The sequence below is a fragment of the Dendrobates tinctorius genome, unplaced genomic scaffold (genome assembly GCF_039654945.1).
Source record: "Dendrobates tinctorius isolate UK_male_01 unplaced genomic scaffold, ASM3965494v1 ptg000011l, whole genome shotgun sequence".
Lineage (NCBI taxonomy): Eukaryota > Metazoa > Chordata > Amphibia > Anura > Dendrobatidae > Dendrobates > Dendrobates tinctorius.
Window position 1 is genome coordinate 25106174 of NW_027361679.1, and position 16752 is coordinate 25122925.

The window sequence follows — 16752 nt, forward strand, 5'->3', positions numbered from 1 at the left end:
ATATATATATTAACAGCTAACTTCATTAAATGGTATCTGTAAGCAGGTTTTTGCTACATAATCTGAGAGCACTATAATGTAGCCCCTAATTACAGTGATATGTCATTTGATAGGCTGTCTTTTGCTGACAAGTCAGTGTTTTATCAGTGGAGATTATCACTACAGGACAACTGGCCTTGTGCATCCTAGTCCAGCCACATCCCCAGCACTGATTAGCATCTCCCTCATAACTTCTTTACCCAGTAATGTAAATGAATCAGGGTCTCTGTCCCTACCTCATGCTGCTGTCACATTGAATAGCAAAAACCAGCTGACAGGTTCCCTTTTAGAAAAGACAGATGTTGTTGTCAACATCTACTCCAGGCAGTTTGGAAATGTCTACCTATAAGTTGTTGTCGGTAAATGTCGCATTTATACTGCCTATGCCACTACCACCAAACGTGAACCGAAAATGCTGGCTTAGGTGCGTTGCTGAACGCTCAATCATTCATTTATTTCCTGCTTATACAGTATTTGACCCTATGCACCTTAAAGAATGTGCTTACTGGACTTCAGCCTTTCCTTCCTGGTTGTACGTTGCATACTAACGTTATAGGTAGAAACGGTAAGTTTTGTGAAGAGGTGCAGCATTCCATGTTATTTCTAGAGCTTGCCCTCTACATTATCATGTTCTGAGATCTCCGGTAATGTACATCAGCACTGATTGCGCCTGTTCCGGTTTCCCAGTGAGTCAAGCCCGTCTTCATCCCACTTTTCTGTTCTTTCATAATCTTTCTAGCTAAATAATCACTATTTGTTCTTGTTTAAGCACGGAATGAATTGGTGGTATTGTCTAGAATTATAATCTAACATTATGCCCTTGACTTAGGAATGTTTTGTTCCCTATAAATACAGCTACACTTGACCTTCATAGAAATCATTTACCATTTAAAATCAATGAGGCCCCTGGACTGTGTTCTCGCTAAGCACTGCTACTTAGAGCTGGGGATGCGGTCTGTGTTTAGGTCGTTTCATTGAGAAAAACTGGATCAAATTCACATCACCTACATTCATGAAAAAGGAATGAAATCCAGACTGAAGAGATTTATCATCCCCTTCTTCTGCACACATAAACCAGGGATATTTCAACGGTGATTAGCAGACTGTTCATGTCAGTAAAAGCCTGAAATCATATTAAAGGGGTATTCCTGTCTTACCAATTTGAAAAATTGTCTTTTTCTTGTTTGTTTGTTTTGTACATTTTGTCTTCACACTCCATTTACTCCATAATATGTCACATAAAAAAAAAACATCCGTAACTCTTTAACATTTTACAAATACAGTTCTACAATTTTCTTTTATTATTCATATTGATTTAACGTTCCTGATTATTATTATTATTATTATTATTATTATTATTATTATTATTATACATTTATATAGCACCATTTATTCCATGGTGCTTTACATGTGAAAAGGGGAAGTATAGACAAGTACAATAAACGTGTAAGACAAGGGACACACAAGTACAGAAGGAGAGAGGACCCTGCCCACGAGGGCTCACAGTCTACAGGGATGGGTGAGGATACACTAGGAGCTCGCTGTGCGGTGGTTCAGTAGACTGAGGATCATTGCAGGCTGTAGGCTTGTCGGAACAGGTGGGTCTTCAGGTTCTTCTTGAAGGATTCTGTTGTTGGTGAGAGTCTGATGTGTTGTGGCAGAGAATTCCAGAGTATGGGAGAGGCACCGGAGAAGTATGCGGTTGTGGGAAGAAAAGATGAGGAGGGAGTAGAGAAGGAGACCTTGTGAGGATCGGAGGTTTCGTGCAGGTAAGTACCGGGAGACCATGTCACAGATGTATGGAGGAGACAGGTTGTGGATGGCTTTGTATGTCATGGTTAGGGTTTTGAACTGGAGCCTCTGGGCAATGGGGAGCCAGTGAAGGGCCTGGCATAGGGGGAGGCTGGGGAATAGCGGGGGGACGGGTGGATTAGTCGGGCAGCAGAGTGTAGGATGGACTGGAGTGGTGCCAGAGTGCTGGAGGGGAGGCCAGAGAGTAGGAGGTTGCAGTAGTCACGTATATATAGAGCTGTCACCTTCATTTCTGCCACTGACGTACATTATTATGATGGTCGTAAATTAGGGCAGCCTCTCACAAAGGCACATTGGTTGTGCAGGTATAGAAGCTACCTGCCTGTCTTCCCCAGATCAGTCCCATACCGTTAAATGGGACGGTTTTCAGGGATGCCCAGCTACAGGACAGCTGTTCTATTCATATATAGTCTCAGAGCTCCTGCGTATTTGTTGTTTTTTTAATAAGTAAAGCTAAGTCTTCCTTATGGCTAGTTACTACCTCTGATTCTGAGACTGAATAACAATGCTGTGCCTCCCTGCTTTGCCTCAATGGGCGCCTATTGTCACATCACAGTCATGCTGTACACCACCCACATCAAATAAGAAAGTGCTGAGGGAGCCAAGCAATCCACACCAATGCACTGCAAAAATAAGTGTGTGTTTCCTCTATGCCTTTGCATTATAATCGAGATTCATGGGCTATTTTTTGTAACAGTTGAGATAAGACAATCCCTGTAAGTGAACCATCTCACGTCCACTCGATCACTCATGGTACCAATGCTACAGTCTCTAAGAAGCTCCATGATAACTCCCCTGCAGCCACAACGACTCTGTTGGGATCAAGATCGCAGGACTGTGCTTCATTGTTCTTAGTGGTAGAGGAGCAAATTGTTTCCACTCCACGGTCATCATGATTTGGAAGGCCTTGCCATCGTATGTCCTTTTTTTTCCCTTTTGGCTTGTGCTCCACCTTCTAGAGTGACCCATCTTTTAGTTATTGTTACTGAATGTTTTCTGATGACCAACATTCAGTTGCACTTACATGACCATTCGTTCTGAAGAATCTATGAGCACACGTTTTACTTTACTGTTTGGTTTCTTTTAGGGAGATGATTAACAAAGAAAATATCCCATCTGGCTGTGGGAGCCTAGAAGATTGTGGCCTGATGCAGGAAGGGGAGAAGCTTCAAGAGAACTGCTCTGGATACATAGAGGAAAGAAGCAAACCAAAGAGACAGAAATCCAGCAGCAAGCTGTCTGAGCTCAATGACAATCAGGACAGCACCTTGGTAGGTGATACAAGATCTTGTGGCCGGGATCATTTTGTGACAGGACCTGCTAATACAAGTAGACTGTGCAGGTACAAAAGCAATGATTGCTTATAAGGCATTTTAACACCATGCGATATGGGCACATTACTGCTCCCTTACTAGGTCACATCCTGGCCCAACTGTGTGTTTCATTATTTATGATGGGTCCGAGCGCAGCCCGCAATGCATGGACCTGGCCATGGCTCTCCTGTCCAGGGTGTCACAGCTCATAGACACATATAAAGCCTGGATCTGGAGATGTTTGTGTTTGGCCAGTTCGTGCTTAGACCGCTTTCCATAGATGTCAGAAGTGGCCCATAGGTAGACCTGCGCCTTTTCTAGGACTTACAGTTGTAATATGGGTGCAGAACTGTTGCCATATTAAACTTTGCCATTTTTGTTTTTTACTTGGTCTAAAAAAAGGTCCATAATGAAGTAATGATTAATATGAGTGCTTTTTTTGATGAATATATGTGTATACCAATGGCGCTCAAGCGTACACCCACAGAACACAAAGCAGCAAGTAATAAGACAACACACCACTCAAGTTGTCTCCATAAAATAATAATAATAAATAAACCTGATAGAAACTTGCGCTAATTAAATGTGTCTTGGTTAAATAAAGATATCTTATGAAGAAATCTATTACCTTTACTGAAGCTAAAAACTGGCGAGGCAGGGAAAAAGGTCTTCAGAATGCAGGGTGGATTTCCAGGTCCTTTCCCAATAATACTCCCCGACACAGGTATATAAAAACTTACTGGAGCTAAAGGGTGCTACCTCCTAGCATGCCGCCGTCCCGGCCAGTGACTGGCGCGCAGCTGGAGGTGTATATCGGCAGGCTGTAAGAGTACCAGCCGCCGCTTGCAAAAGCAGGCCTGCAAGGTCCAAAAAAGCTGAAGGACCTTGCGTGACGTCACAGTCACGTGATAGATCACGTGACAGGCAAGAAAGCCCTATGGGGCGCTGATGGGGCCAGAAAGCAATGGCAAACCTACGCGTTGCGGAATTCACTGATTCTTTCTTCCCTGAAATCCACCCTGCATTCTGAAGACCTTTTTCCCTGCCTCGCCAGTTTTTAGCTTCAGTAAAGGTAATAGATTTCTTCATAAGATATCTTTATTTAACCAAGACACATTTAATTAGCGCAAGTTTCTATCAGGTTTATTTATTATTATTAGTTTTTTTGATGAAGCCTTTTTCTTAGAATGGTCTTAAGGCCTTGGTTGTATTAACCACACAATGTCACTGTTAGTAATCGGAGAGATGTTTTGTCAGCTACTACAACCCAAGGCAAAGCACAAATTGTTCTGAGCTGTCAGAGACAAACACTGACTGAGAGCTGAAGATGAGATAGAATCATAAATTTTGTGACTACGGCCTACTGAAGTCAGCTGGGGCGCATGCATGGGAAAATGGGCCACCAACAGCAGTTGCGTATCCTGGAAAACATCTGGGTTCTTGAAATGACTAGTGTAAATCATATTTTACCTTTGGTTTGCTGTTTCCATCAGGGCTGTGGAGTCGGTAAGCCAAACCTGCGACTCCGACTCCTCAATTTCCCTTACACCGACTCCACGACTCCGACTCCCACATATATTGCTTATATTTAAGTGAAAAATTTATTGTAGTACAATGTGAACATCAGACATTTAATCATTTTTATGATACAATAATCAAGATATTTAGATAGAACAGAATATATCTTTTATTGGAATACAACTTTAGAACACAAAAAACTGTAATAAATTGTAAATATGTAATACACTATATAATATTGATCACATATATACAGTACAGACCAAAAGTGTGGACACCCCTTTTTATTCAAAGAGTTTTCTTTATTTTCATGACTATGAAAATTGTAGATTCACTCTGAAGGCATCAAAACTATGAATTAACACATGTGGAATTATATAATTAACAAAAAAGTGTGAAACAACTGAAAATATGTCTTATATTCTAGGTTCTTCAAAATAGCCACCTTTTGCTTTGATTACTGCTTTGCACACTCTTGGCATTCTCTTGATGAGCTTCAAGAGGTAGTCACCGGAAAAGATCTTCCAACAGTCTTGAAGGAGTTCACAGAGATGCTTAGCACTTGTTGGCCCTTTTGCCTTCACTCTGCGGTCCAGCTCATCCCAAACCATCTCGATTGGGTTCAGGTCTGGTGACTGTTGAGGCAAGGTCATCTGGCATAGCACCCCATCACTCTCCCTCTTGGTCAAATATCCCTTACACAGCCTGGAGGTGTGTTTGGGCTCATTGTCTTGTTGAAAAATAAATGATGGTCCAACTAAACGCAAACCGGATGGAATAGCATGCCGCTGCAATATGCTGGGGTAGCCATGCTGGTTCAGTATGCCTTCAGCAAAGTACCCCAACACCGTCACACCTCCTCCATGTTTCACAGTGGGAACCAGGCATGTAGAGTCCATCCATTCACCTTTTCTGCATCGCACAAAGACATGGTGGTTGGAACCAAAGATCTCAAATTTGGACTCATCAGACCAAAGCACAGATTTCCACTGGTCTAATGTCCATTCCTTGTGTTCTTTAGCCCAAACAAGTCTCTTCTGCTTGTTGCCTGTCCTTAGCAGTGGTTTCCTAGCAGCTATTTTACCATGAAGGCCTGCTGCACAAAGTCTCCTCTTAACAGTTGTTGTAGAGATGTGTCTGCTGCTAGAACTCTGTGTGGCATTGACCTGGTCTCTAAACTGAGCTGCTGTTAACCTGCGATTTCTGAGGCTGGTGACTTGGATGAACTTATCCTCCGCAGCAGCGGTGACTCTTGGTCTTCCTTTCTTGGGGCGGTCCTCATATGAGCCAGTTTCTTTGTAGCGCTTGATGGTTTTTGCCACTGCACTTGGGGACACTTTCAAAGTTTTCCCAATTTTTCGGACTGACTGACCTTCATTTCTTAAAGTAATGATGGCCACTTGTTTTTCTTTACTTAGCTGCCTTTTTCTAGCCCTAATACAAATTCTAACAGTCTCTTCAGTAGGACTATCAGCTGTGTATCCACCAGACTTCTGCACAACACAACTGATGGTCCCAACCCCATTTATAAGGCAAGAAATCCCACTTATTAAACCTGACAGGGCACACCTGTGAAGTGAAAGCCATTTCCGGTGACTACCTCTTGAAGCTCATCAAGAGAATGCCAAGAGTGTGCAAAGCAAAAGGTGGCTACTTTGAAGAACCTAGAATATAAGACATATTTTCAGTTGTTTCACACTTTTTTTGTTAATTATATAATTCCACATCTATATTCATTCCAAATAGAGGCAACACTCCATAGTTAGTTTTCAAGTGATAGTGCATTCATTAGGCCCACATATCAGAGCTCTGATATGTGGGTCTAATAAATTCACTATCACTTGAAAGCTAACTATGAAGTGCTGCCTCTATTTGGAATGAATATTGGATACTGTGGCTGATACTGGACTATTTGCCTGGGGGCCATGCACCCGAAGCCAAGTACTGTGCTGTTTCTTCTTTTTTCTAAATATATATATATATATATATATACACTCACTGGCCACTTTATTAGGTACACCATGCTAGTAAGGGGTTGGACCCCCTTTTGCCTTCAGAACTGCCTCAATTCTTCGTGGCAGAGATTCAACAAGGTGCTGGAAGCATTCCTCAGAGATTTTGGACCATATTGACATGATGGCATCACACAGTTGGCGCAGATTTGTCGGCTGCACATCCCTGATGCGAATCTCCCGTTCCACCACATCCCAAAGATGCTCTATTGGATTGAGATCTGGTGACTGAGGAGGCCATTTGAGTACAGTGAACTCATTGTCATGTTCAAGAAACCAATCCTGCTGAAAGTAGCCATCAGATGTTGGGTACATTGTGGTCATAAAGGGATGGACATGGTCAGCAACAATACTCAGGTAGGCTGTGGCGTTGCAACGATGCTCAATTGGTACCAAGGGGCCCAAAGAGTGCCCAGAAAAAATTCCCCACACCATGACACCACCACCACCAGCCTGAACCGTTGATACAAGGCAGGATGGATCCATGCTTTCATGTTGTTTACGCCAAATTCTGACCCTACCATCCGAATGTCGCAGCAGAAATCGAGACTCATCAGACCAGGCAACGTTTTTCCAATCTTCTACTGTCCAATTTCGATGAGCTTGTGCAAATTGTAGCCTCAGTTTCCTGTTCTTAGCTGAGAGGAGTGGTACCCGGTGTGGTCTTCTGCTGCTGTAGCCCATCTGCCTCAAAGTTCGACGCACTGTGCGTTCAGAGATGCTCTTCTGCCTACCTTGGTTGTAACGGGTGGCAATTTGAGTCACTGTTGCCTTTCTATCAGCTCGAACCAGTCTGCCCATTCTCCTCTGACCTCTGGCATCAACATGGCATTTCCGGCCACAGAACTGCCGCTCACTGGATTTTTTTTCTTTTTCGGACCATTCTCTGTAAACCCTAGAGATGGTTGTGCGTGAAAATCCCAGTAGATCAGCAGTTTCTGAAATTCTCAGACCAGCCCTTCTGGCACCAACAATCATGCCACGTTCAAAGGCACTCAAATCACCTTTCTTCCCCATACTGATGCTCGGTTTGAACTGCAGGAGATTGTCTTGACCATGTCTACATGCCTAAATGCACTGAGTTGCCGCCATGTGATTGGCTGATTAGAAATTAAGTCTTAACACACAGTTGGACAGGTGTACCTAATAAAGTGGCCAGTGAGTGTATATATATCACTATGACTTATCTCAGCTAAGACAAAGCCTAGATCCTCAGGCTACATTCACACCATGGGCGTAACCAGGATCAAACCTAGGGGGTGCAGAACCTCATACTGCACACCTCAGCTGCTACAGAACCTCATACTGCACACCCCTACACTTGAAAATAAAGCCTGCACCTTAAGAAGATGTGGTGATGAATGCAGTCTATTTATTCCAACTATCAATTGATGTTGATGAGTTACTGGGCGTCCTTTTGGGCAGCTATGAGGTGTATCTGACTGGTGCTAAAAAAAAAAAAAAAAGGAGTGTTAGTCTGTGTGCTACCCAGCTTTCATTCTTTTTGGTACAGATAAGATATGGATAGACAGATATGGATAAATGGATAGATAGAGCATCTGATCTGCTTTTGCTATCGAAAACATTATCTATGAGCTCAAAAACCTTTCAGGTGATGCGGTTTTTTAAAAGCTAATCTGCTTTTGCAGCTGAAAAACGTAAAAAACGCAGGAAAAAACGCTGTGTGTGAATGTAGCCTTAGATCAGGAATAGAACAGCCATTTATAGGACATTTCATAACTTTCCCAAATTCCTATAAAAAAAATATTCTGCACATTCTGCATTGAACTACTGTACCCAATTTATTATATATTTTAGGAGTCGGTCCATTTTATACTGACTCCGACTCCACCAAAATGAGCTCCGACTCCGACTCCACAGCCCTGGTTTCCATGTCCTCTTGCGTTCTAGATTTAACTAATGCAGCAATGATTTTTCTACAGTCTTTACTATGCAGTCGTTGTAGTTATGACCCATCAATAATGTAGTTTATAAAATACATTCATTAGAAAGGAAAAAAATATTTACAGGGGATTGCAAGAATAAATTAACAGATGTAATAAATGCAAGCAAAGTTTGACTCTGCATTTCCAATGTTATGTGACACCTAATATTATTTACGGTACTAACAATAGATAGCTGATCTTAAAAGGAATCTGTTACCAGGTTTGTGCCACCTACTCTGAAGCAGCATGATGTAAAGAGCCAGATTCCAATGATGTGTCACTTACTGTGCTGATTTCTGTAGTTCTGCTCAAATCACTTTTTTATTAACATGGTGTTATCACTAGTGGCCTAGTAAACCTGCTGCCATGTAAAGGTACTGTCACACTTAGCGATGTACCAGCGATCCCGACCAGCGATATGATGCGGTCAGGATCGCTGGTGCATCGCTAAGTGGTCGCTAGTGAGCTGCCACATAGGCAGATCTCACCAGTGACATCGCTGGGGACGGGGGTCGCTACTTACCTGTCACACTAGGCGATCCTGCGTCCTCCCGCCCGGCTCCACGCGTCGCTCGTCATCACAGCAGGAAGCGCCGCAGGAAGCTGACGACGAGAAACAGTCCAGGACGTTCTCGCGCGATCAGCGATAACCAGCGGGGGGAGCCGGTCGTAGGTAAGTATCAGATACAGCGATGTCGCTAGCAATATCACTATAACGTCACTAGTTATAGCGATATTGCTAGCGATATCTCTTAGTGTGACATGCCCTTAACTCTCCATATTCATGAGCTCTGTATAAACCTTCCCATACTAGTGACAGACACTTAGGGGAAGATCAGATTCCAGCTGTTTATCACCAGAAACCCTTTGAATTACGGTAAATTGGTTGCTGTAAGCATAGTTAATTATTCCTTTGTACCAGTTTTACTAAATCTTCTCCGCAGTTTTGTTACTCCTACATTGCCTATTCCAGAATGGAAAGTGACTAAAAAGTATTTTTTGCACATTAGAAGTAACCTGTGTTGATCATATGGAATTTCCTTGTCCTGCATTTTTTTTTCAACTACAGTTGTGGCTTTTTGCACCAAGACTGTTTGTAAGCCATTATGGGTGGTTGATTCTTATTACTTTTGGTTTCCAGTGGGTATGCCCTTATGATTTTAATATCCCACTTCTTTTTAGTGGGCAAAATTTATAAGTACAGAGTCTCATTATACTTTGACCTTCATAATTCTGATGTATTTTATTTTACTCTCTTTAATACTAAAATATGAAAATGTCCTCACATAAATATGTTTAGCTTAACGTTGTTTTCTATTTATGTCACATTTTTGTTCCAGAACACAGAAAGCTTTGTCACTTCCAGGAGTGTCGACAGGCAGGAGTTCAGCGGCATGGAGGTTTTGTCAGAGGGAAGGTATGAAGCGTATTGTACTGCAAAGCTGCAAAGAAACCAATCAATTCCCCATTATCCCTCTCAGAACAAAATTTTGAGAAATAAATATCTAATGTCTGAAAAGCTGGCCATAGACATGAGAGATGTATTTGCAGATCTGGCTCAGGTTGTATGTCATATTTCCGCTTGGATCCATTTTTGTGTTTCTCCGTTTTTTTTAGATTGAAGGTAGACTTAAGTCCATCAAGTTCAACCTATAGCCTAATGTGGGTTGCTTTTTTGTTTTGCTTTATTTCTTCATTATAGGATCAAAATAGTGTAGTCTGCTGTGCTTAATTATCGTAGATAATAGAAGAAGAAGCTACGTGTGCACCTTAATCTAGGGAAGTCTTATTTCCGCAAAGGAGTTTTTTTTTTTAGATGACAAAAATCGTCCCCCATGTGTTTGCTGACATGTAAAATTACAGCTAGTGCTCATCCCAATTCCCCACCCTCATCCGTATCCCATCTCCGGCACCTGCCGCTGTTTACCAGTCTTGTGTGTTTTGGCCGCAGCGTTGCCATCATAACTTCAGCTCACATCCCTGCTGCAGCCAATCACCGACCTTAGCAGCTCACACCATCTACAGCTGTATTTGTTGTTTTATATATTTGCAAAAATTTGGGGACAGCATCTCTAAAAATGGAAGACCCCTTTAAGTTTGCATGTCCATAATTTTGATCTTTTTTTTTTGCTAAAAGGCACAAGCTTTGTTAGTGCTCCTGTATGCCACTTTTACTTAAAAATGGATGCAACAAATACATATGTACATATATAAAAAGAACAGATATGCTTGCTTTAAATGCAGCAGTTGCACAATGGATCCATCTTTTTAGGGGGTCATACTTAAAAAAAATGTACAGCTGTAACAGATTGTAAAACCAGGCCGTGCGACTAGCCTAGTTTTGGTAGCACTGCTGTTCATGTTACATGTTTGATCCGCAGAGCCATCAGATTGTCAGTCAATTTCAACAAATGTAGCTTCATCTGACAGTGGTCTGCTAATAAATACCTCACATCTTATTGCCAGTTTATGCGGGTTGTCACGTCTCTGTCCTTTCTTCTGGCAGTAATTCTCAACCATCAGGCTAGGTATCGCACACAGTGATCACATATGCCAGCACTGCTGCACAGTCCAGATAAGTGTGCACAAAGCCTAAGTGAGACATTAGTTTAGGCACTGTTCTCATTTTCTTCAAAGCTGCTCTTTTTTAACTGTCCATGATGGGTTCATTTTTAATCCCAAGTATGGTTCTCAATGACTTTGGTCAGGTTTCCTATTATATTCTGATTGGATAGTATAGCAGTCTAAATATAAGAGAGCCATGAAAATTGTGTAACATTGCTGCCCGCAATTTACAACCAGAAACCTAGAGCTGCATTCACCATTTTACTAGATTGAATCAGTTTCCATGGATTCCTTGCTGGCCTAGTGGTTATACAAAGCTTGCTGTACTCCTTTACACCAGTCACTGTGCTCCCTTACGCCAGCCACTGTGCTCCCTTACGCCAGTCTCTGTGCTCCCTTACGCCAGCCTCTATGCTCCCTTACGCCAGCCTCTGTGCTCCCTTACGCCAGCCTCTGTGCTCCCTTACGCCAGCCTCTGTGCTCCCTTACGCCAGCCTCTGTGCTCCCTTACGCCAGCCTCTGTGCTCCCTTACGCCAGCCACTGTGCTCCCTTACGCCAGCCACTGTGCTCCCTTACGCCAGCCACTGTGCTCCCTTACGCCAGCCACTGTGTTCCCTTACGCCAGCCACTGTGCTCCTTTACGCCAGCCACTGTGCTCCCTTACGCCAGCCACTGTGCTCCCTTACGCCAGCCACTGTGCTCCCTTACGCCAGCCACTGTGCTCCCTTACGCCAGCCACTGTGTTCCCTTACGCCAGCCACTGTGCTCCCTTACGCCAGCCACTGTGTTCCCTTACGCCAGCCACTGTGTTCCCTTACGCCAGCCACTGTGCTTCCTTACGCCAGCCACTGTGCTCCCTTACGCCAGCCACTGTGCTCCCTTACGCCAGCCACTGTGCTCCCTTACGCCAGCCACTGTGCTCCCTTACGCCAGCCACTGTGCTCCCTTACGCCAGCCACTGTGCTCCCTTACGCCAGCCACTGTGCTCCCTTACGCCAGCCACTGTGCTTCCTTACACCAGCCACTGTACTCCCTTACACCAGGCACTGTACAGTCATCTGATGTAGGAAAACTAACCGTGAACGCTGCATTACAGAGTCTGAGCTATTCCATTGCGTATCTGTCTACAGATCACATCTTCAGCTGTTTTCATTGGCAAGGTTTCATAACTTCATATTTTGGTTATATCGCATGTAGAATATTTTAAGTTTAGCAAAAGGTTTGTAAAATTGGCACTGCTCTTTGCATATGCTTATTGTCCCCTATTCATCAAGATTGTTTGTTTAGTACAAATTTATTAAGAAAAGTCCGCCTCTTAATTTGGTACGTTTTTCATCATTTATAATGGATTTGCTAACTGCTTTTGGTCACGCCCCCTCACTTATAAGCTCCACCCACTTTTCAAAACTGGTGCAGATGGTTGGGAGTGACGCAAGAACGCTAAAAGATTTTTTTTTTTTAGCAAATGAATTAGGACCATTGTATGTATGTAAATTCTGTTTTCCTGCCTGTAATATAAGTTGATAGTCTTGATCTTATTTTCCCTTTCCTGCAGCAAAGAGAATGAACAGGACAAGGAAAGTCTGCGACTGCCACCGGTAAGATATTGCTTTATTAATCTAGTCTTAATACAGACATTTTAGAACGGAGCCAGAAGCGATAACACCTCGTCACATGCTTTTAGGCTGTATTTACTTGTGTAACTTTTGTTGTGGTTTTGGTTTTGCAGTTGTGCTCTTTTTTTAAAACACTACAGGTTTTTATCAAAAATTGTGGCAACAAAACTGTGACCTAAAAATATCCAACAGTTAATTTAGCTGCACTAATATGGTAAATCGGATAACACCTTATGGCATCTATACATGAGTGACCTTCAGAGGGACCACTTACTGTGATTAGATATTAGAAGTCGTGGTCAGGGCTCTGATTACATCTCTGCGTTGCTATCAAATTAGAATAATTTAGCCCTTTTTGAGTTCTTGGGAGGCATATATCAGGGTTGTTAGGCAAATATTTAGCATTAATCTAAAATATTTCTGTCAGCTCCGTTTTAAAATAAAATATTGTTTAGAATTATGGATATTTACTAAGTCCAGTCTCAGTCATTGCTAATTTTGTAAGCTCACTGGAGTCCAGTAACAGTTTTCAGAGCGCAGCACTGCTGCTGATCGATGTGTGCACCTCAGCCATGCTGAAGTTTGTAGGCTTTAAAGGAGAACTCTACCCAAAGACTAAAAGTTGAACTTTGCATATATCGCTAAGATCCTACAGCAGCAAAAAGTGTGAGGTCTTGGTCCAGGTTGCTGCAGCTAATTGTTACCTATGGACTTGTGAGTGAGAAAAGGACAGGAGACTAAGGTGGTCAAAACACATTAGGTGGATGTCATCCATATTCCCCAACCATAGATGTGTATGTGTTCTCCAGACACTGCCGTCGCCGGATGTCTGAGGAATAAAAAGAGTAGGGCTCAATACTTTAGGTCTCATAGACATTAACTGCTGTCAGACATGTCTGGCGGTGGTGTATTTCCAGCAAAATACAAATCTCTCTGAATCTTACTAAATAAATAATATTTTTCCTCATCAGACATGTATTAAGATGTTCCTTTGTAATATGCAACTTGGCCAGAGGAGGCAGACCCAGCTGCTTTAGCAAAGCTGTGTTTAATTTTCAAGATGAGGACATAGCTGCTTCTAAAAGGGTTAATCTCCCAAGTGGAGGAGACAGTTGTCTGTAAAGCAGAGTCAACTCCATGTTTATGCAGACCCTTTTAGTCAACAGAGCCTAAGTGGGCCCCCTTTTTTTGCTGTGTGTCACACGTGACAGTAAAATTGCATATACTGCAGACAATTGATGGTGGATGGCAATTGTCAGAGACATTCATTCACACATCCTGGTGTATGCATTAGGATGCTTAGAGCCTCAGTCAGACTTTCTATTTTTGTCACGAACATGATAAAAACAAGTTTCGTCAACATTTGGTCAGTGTGTCAGTTTTTTACGATCAGTGCTTCATCAGTAATTTTCTTGTTTGGAAAAAATAATTACAAAGATTCTACTCCTCATTTCATGTCATCTGTGTATTATAAGGAATTTTCCTGACCCAAAGACTTGTATGGGTGATTTTGATCTGTGACTCTGATCAAAAATGGACATATGTCTGTAATTTTATTTTTGTGGACACATGGTCTGCAAAAAAACACGAATATCTTAACAGCACCATAGACTGTAATGGGTATGTGTTCTATCCGTGAAAAACATTCATAGAACACATTCTTGAAAAACAGACATCCTAAACGTGTATACGAGTATAGCCTTTGTAAAGCGCGCAGAGGACACTTACTAACTTACATTTATGGACCCTAAGGCTGTATGCACACACAGCGTTTTTTTAGCGGATTTGCCAATAAATCCGCTATAAAAACGCTAAGCTAATAAGCTTCCCTTTCATTTCTATGAATTTTTCAATTTTTGTGCATATTGATGCGTTTTTTACCGCAAAAAAACGCTTCGCGGTAAAAAAAAAACCCAGCATGCTCATTAATTTCGCTGCTTTTTCCGCATTTCTGGTTATTTTTATGGGTCTGGAACTGCGCAGAAAAAAAACGCACGGTTTCTGGGAAGGGAGTCCGGTTTTTAAGCAGAAATTTTCTGATACGTGTGCACATAGCCTAAGCCTATCTTAACTTGTTCAAGACTAGGCCCTTTCACTTTAGGGACATTTTAAAATTAAAATACCTTTTTTTCATTGCTCACTTGCCCTGTAACTGGGTCTGACATTTTAACCCTAGTTACAGGGCAAATTCAGTCTCTAAGGTGCGCTGTAGAGCTAATCTGGGTCTGCTGAGACCTGGACTGTTAGCGGAAGCACCACAATTGCTTCCTAAACTATTCATGTAGTTCTTGTTCAGCTTTGTGTAAATGATGAGAGGACAGAGGCTGAGTTTGCTTCTCACTACAACTGCGGCTCCACGTTATAAATGCAGGTGTTGACTCTGGCTGGACCTGCTACAGAGTCCTTACTGAGTCATATGTGCTCCATCTCATAGCTTGAGTTATTAAAAACTAAAATGGAAATTTGGGGCAAGTGCCCCCCCCCTCATTCTCCCATGCGCAATGGATCCCAGCGTTTGCCTGGATTTCCTGGTTGCTGACGCAGGTCCTCTTGTAAGGGGTTAATTTGAGTCTCTCAATACAGACCCACAGAGCCTGCAGCAGCCTCAATGAAGAGAAGACTATAACAGGTTTTACCTCGGCTGTTACTACTTCTTGCTGCTCCGTAATAGAAAAAATACCTTTCTACAATTGCTTCTTATATAATAAAATCATACATTACGTAAAATACAGTGCAGATCTTAAATTGGACAGGAAATGGTATTCTATATGGTTTCCCTGAAGTTGATTGGTCCTTTTTAAGGCGAGATATAAGTTACCGTGTGGCCCCAGACTTTATATTCATGTTCCTTGTGACTTTGACCTTGTAACCTTCTAGCTTTTAAGTTTCAGGTCTCCCTTCTAGCTTTCCATGGCTCTAAAGTACATGTATCAATAAACAGCAGTGCCTCCTGCATAAACTTACAAGCATTGTCCTGGGTAGAAGCCAGAGTAAGCAGTGAGCAGGAACATGCTGCACTAATGGTTGTGTATGATGTTAGGTGAAGAATCTCTGTATTGCTTAGGATGTAGATATTCCGATATAGCCATCAGAATCAGATCCACTTACACAAGTAACTTAATAGCTGTGAATGACTGATAAATGTATTCGGCTAAACATATTGAATATGAAGTAGATAACGACTTGATCCAAATAAAGTAATGAGAACCTATACAGAGAATGGGTAGACTACAAACATTCATAAAAAAAAAATAAAAACTTTTTTTTTGAGACATATAAATACCCAAAAGTGAATGGGTTAAAAAATCAGTTGCCCAGAACAAAGTGTGACAACAAATGTATTATAGTAAAAATATAAATAAACGAGAAGTCAAGGTGAGAGTACATAATAAATATCAAGAGTGAACTGGACTAGCACTGTGGAGTATAAGGGCTCACACTCATCAGCGTAATAAAATCAGTTTGATGTTATTCCTGAAAGTCAGACGAGTATCATGCGAGTACAATCCAATTTTTAGCAAGTAGCATCTGTCTTGCATGCGTTTTTAACATCAGCTTTTACATGCAGAAATTCTCTTGTCATTTCGAACTAGTTTTCGAACTAATAAAACAATACTATACACAGATATACACTCACTGGCCACTTTATTAGGTACACCTGTCCAACTGTGTGTTAAGACTTAATTTCTAATCAGCCAATCACATGGCGGCAACTCAGTGCATTTAGGCATGTAGACATGGTCAAGACAATCTCCTGCAGTTCAAACCGAGCATCAGTATGGGGAAGAAAGGTGATTTGAGTGCCTTTGAACGTGGCATGATTGTTGGTGCCAGAAGGGCTGGTCTGAGTATTTCAGAAACTGCTGATCTACTGGGATTTTCACGCACAACCATCTCTAGGGTTTACAGAGAATGGTCCGAAAAAGAAAA

The 16752-nt window shown here is 42.0% G+C and overlaps 1 protein-coding gene across 8 annotated transcripts in view; it reads left to right on the forward strand.

Moving 5' to 3' along the window:
• Positions 1-16752, forward strand: part of FAM13A (family with sequence similarity 13 member A) — a 305696-nt gene that overhangs the window by 245186 nt on the left and 43758 nt on the right. For all 8 annotated transcript variants that reach the window (XM_073590245.1, XM_073590256.1, XM_073590223.1 and 5 more), the window contains 3 exons: positions 2939-3122; positions 9981-10057; positions 12762-12804. In XM_073590245.1, the coding sequence (XP_073446346.1) occupies positions 2939-3122; positions 9981-10057; positions 12762-12804 (304 nt within the window). The remainder of the gene's footprint in view (positions 1-2938; positions 3123-9980; positions 10058-12761; positions 12805-16752) is intronic.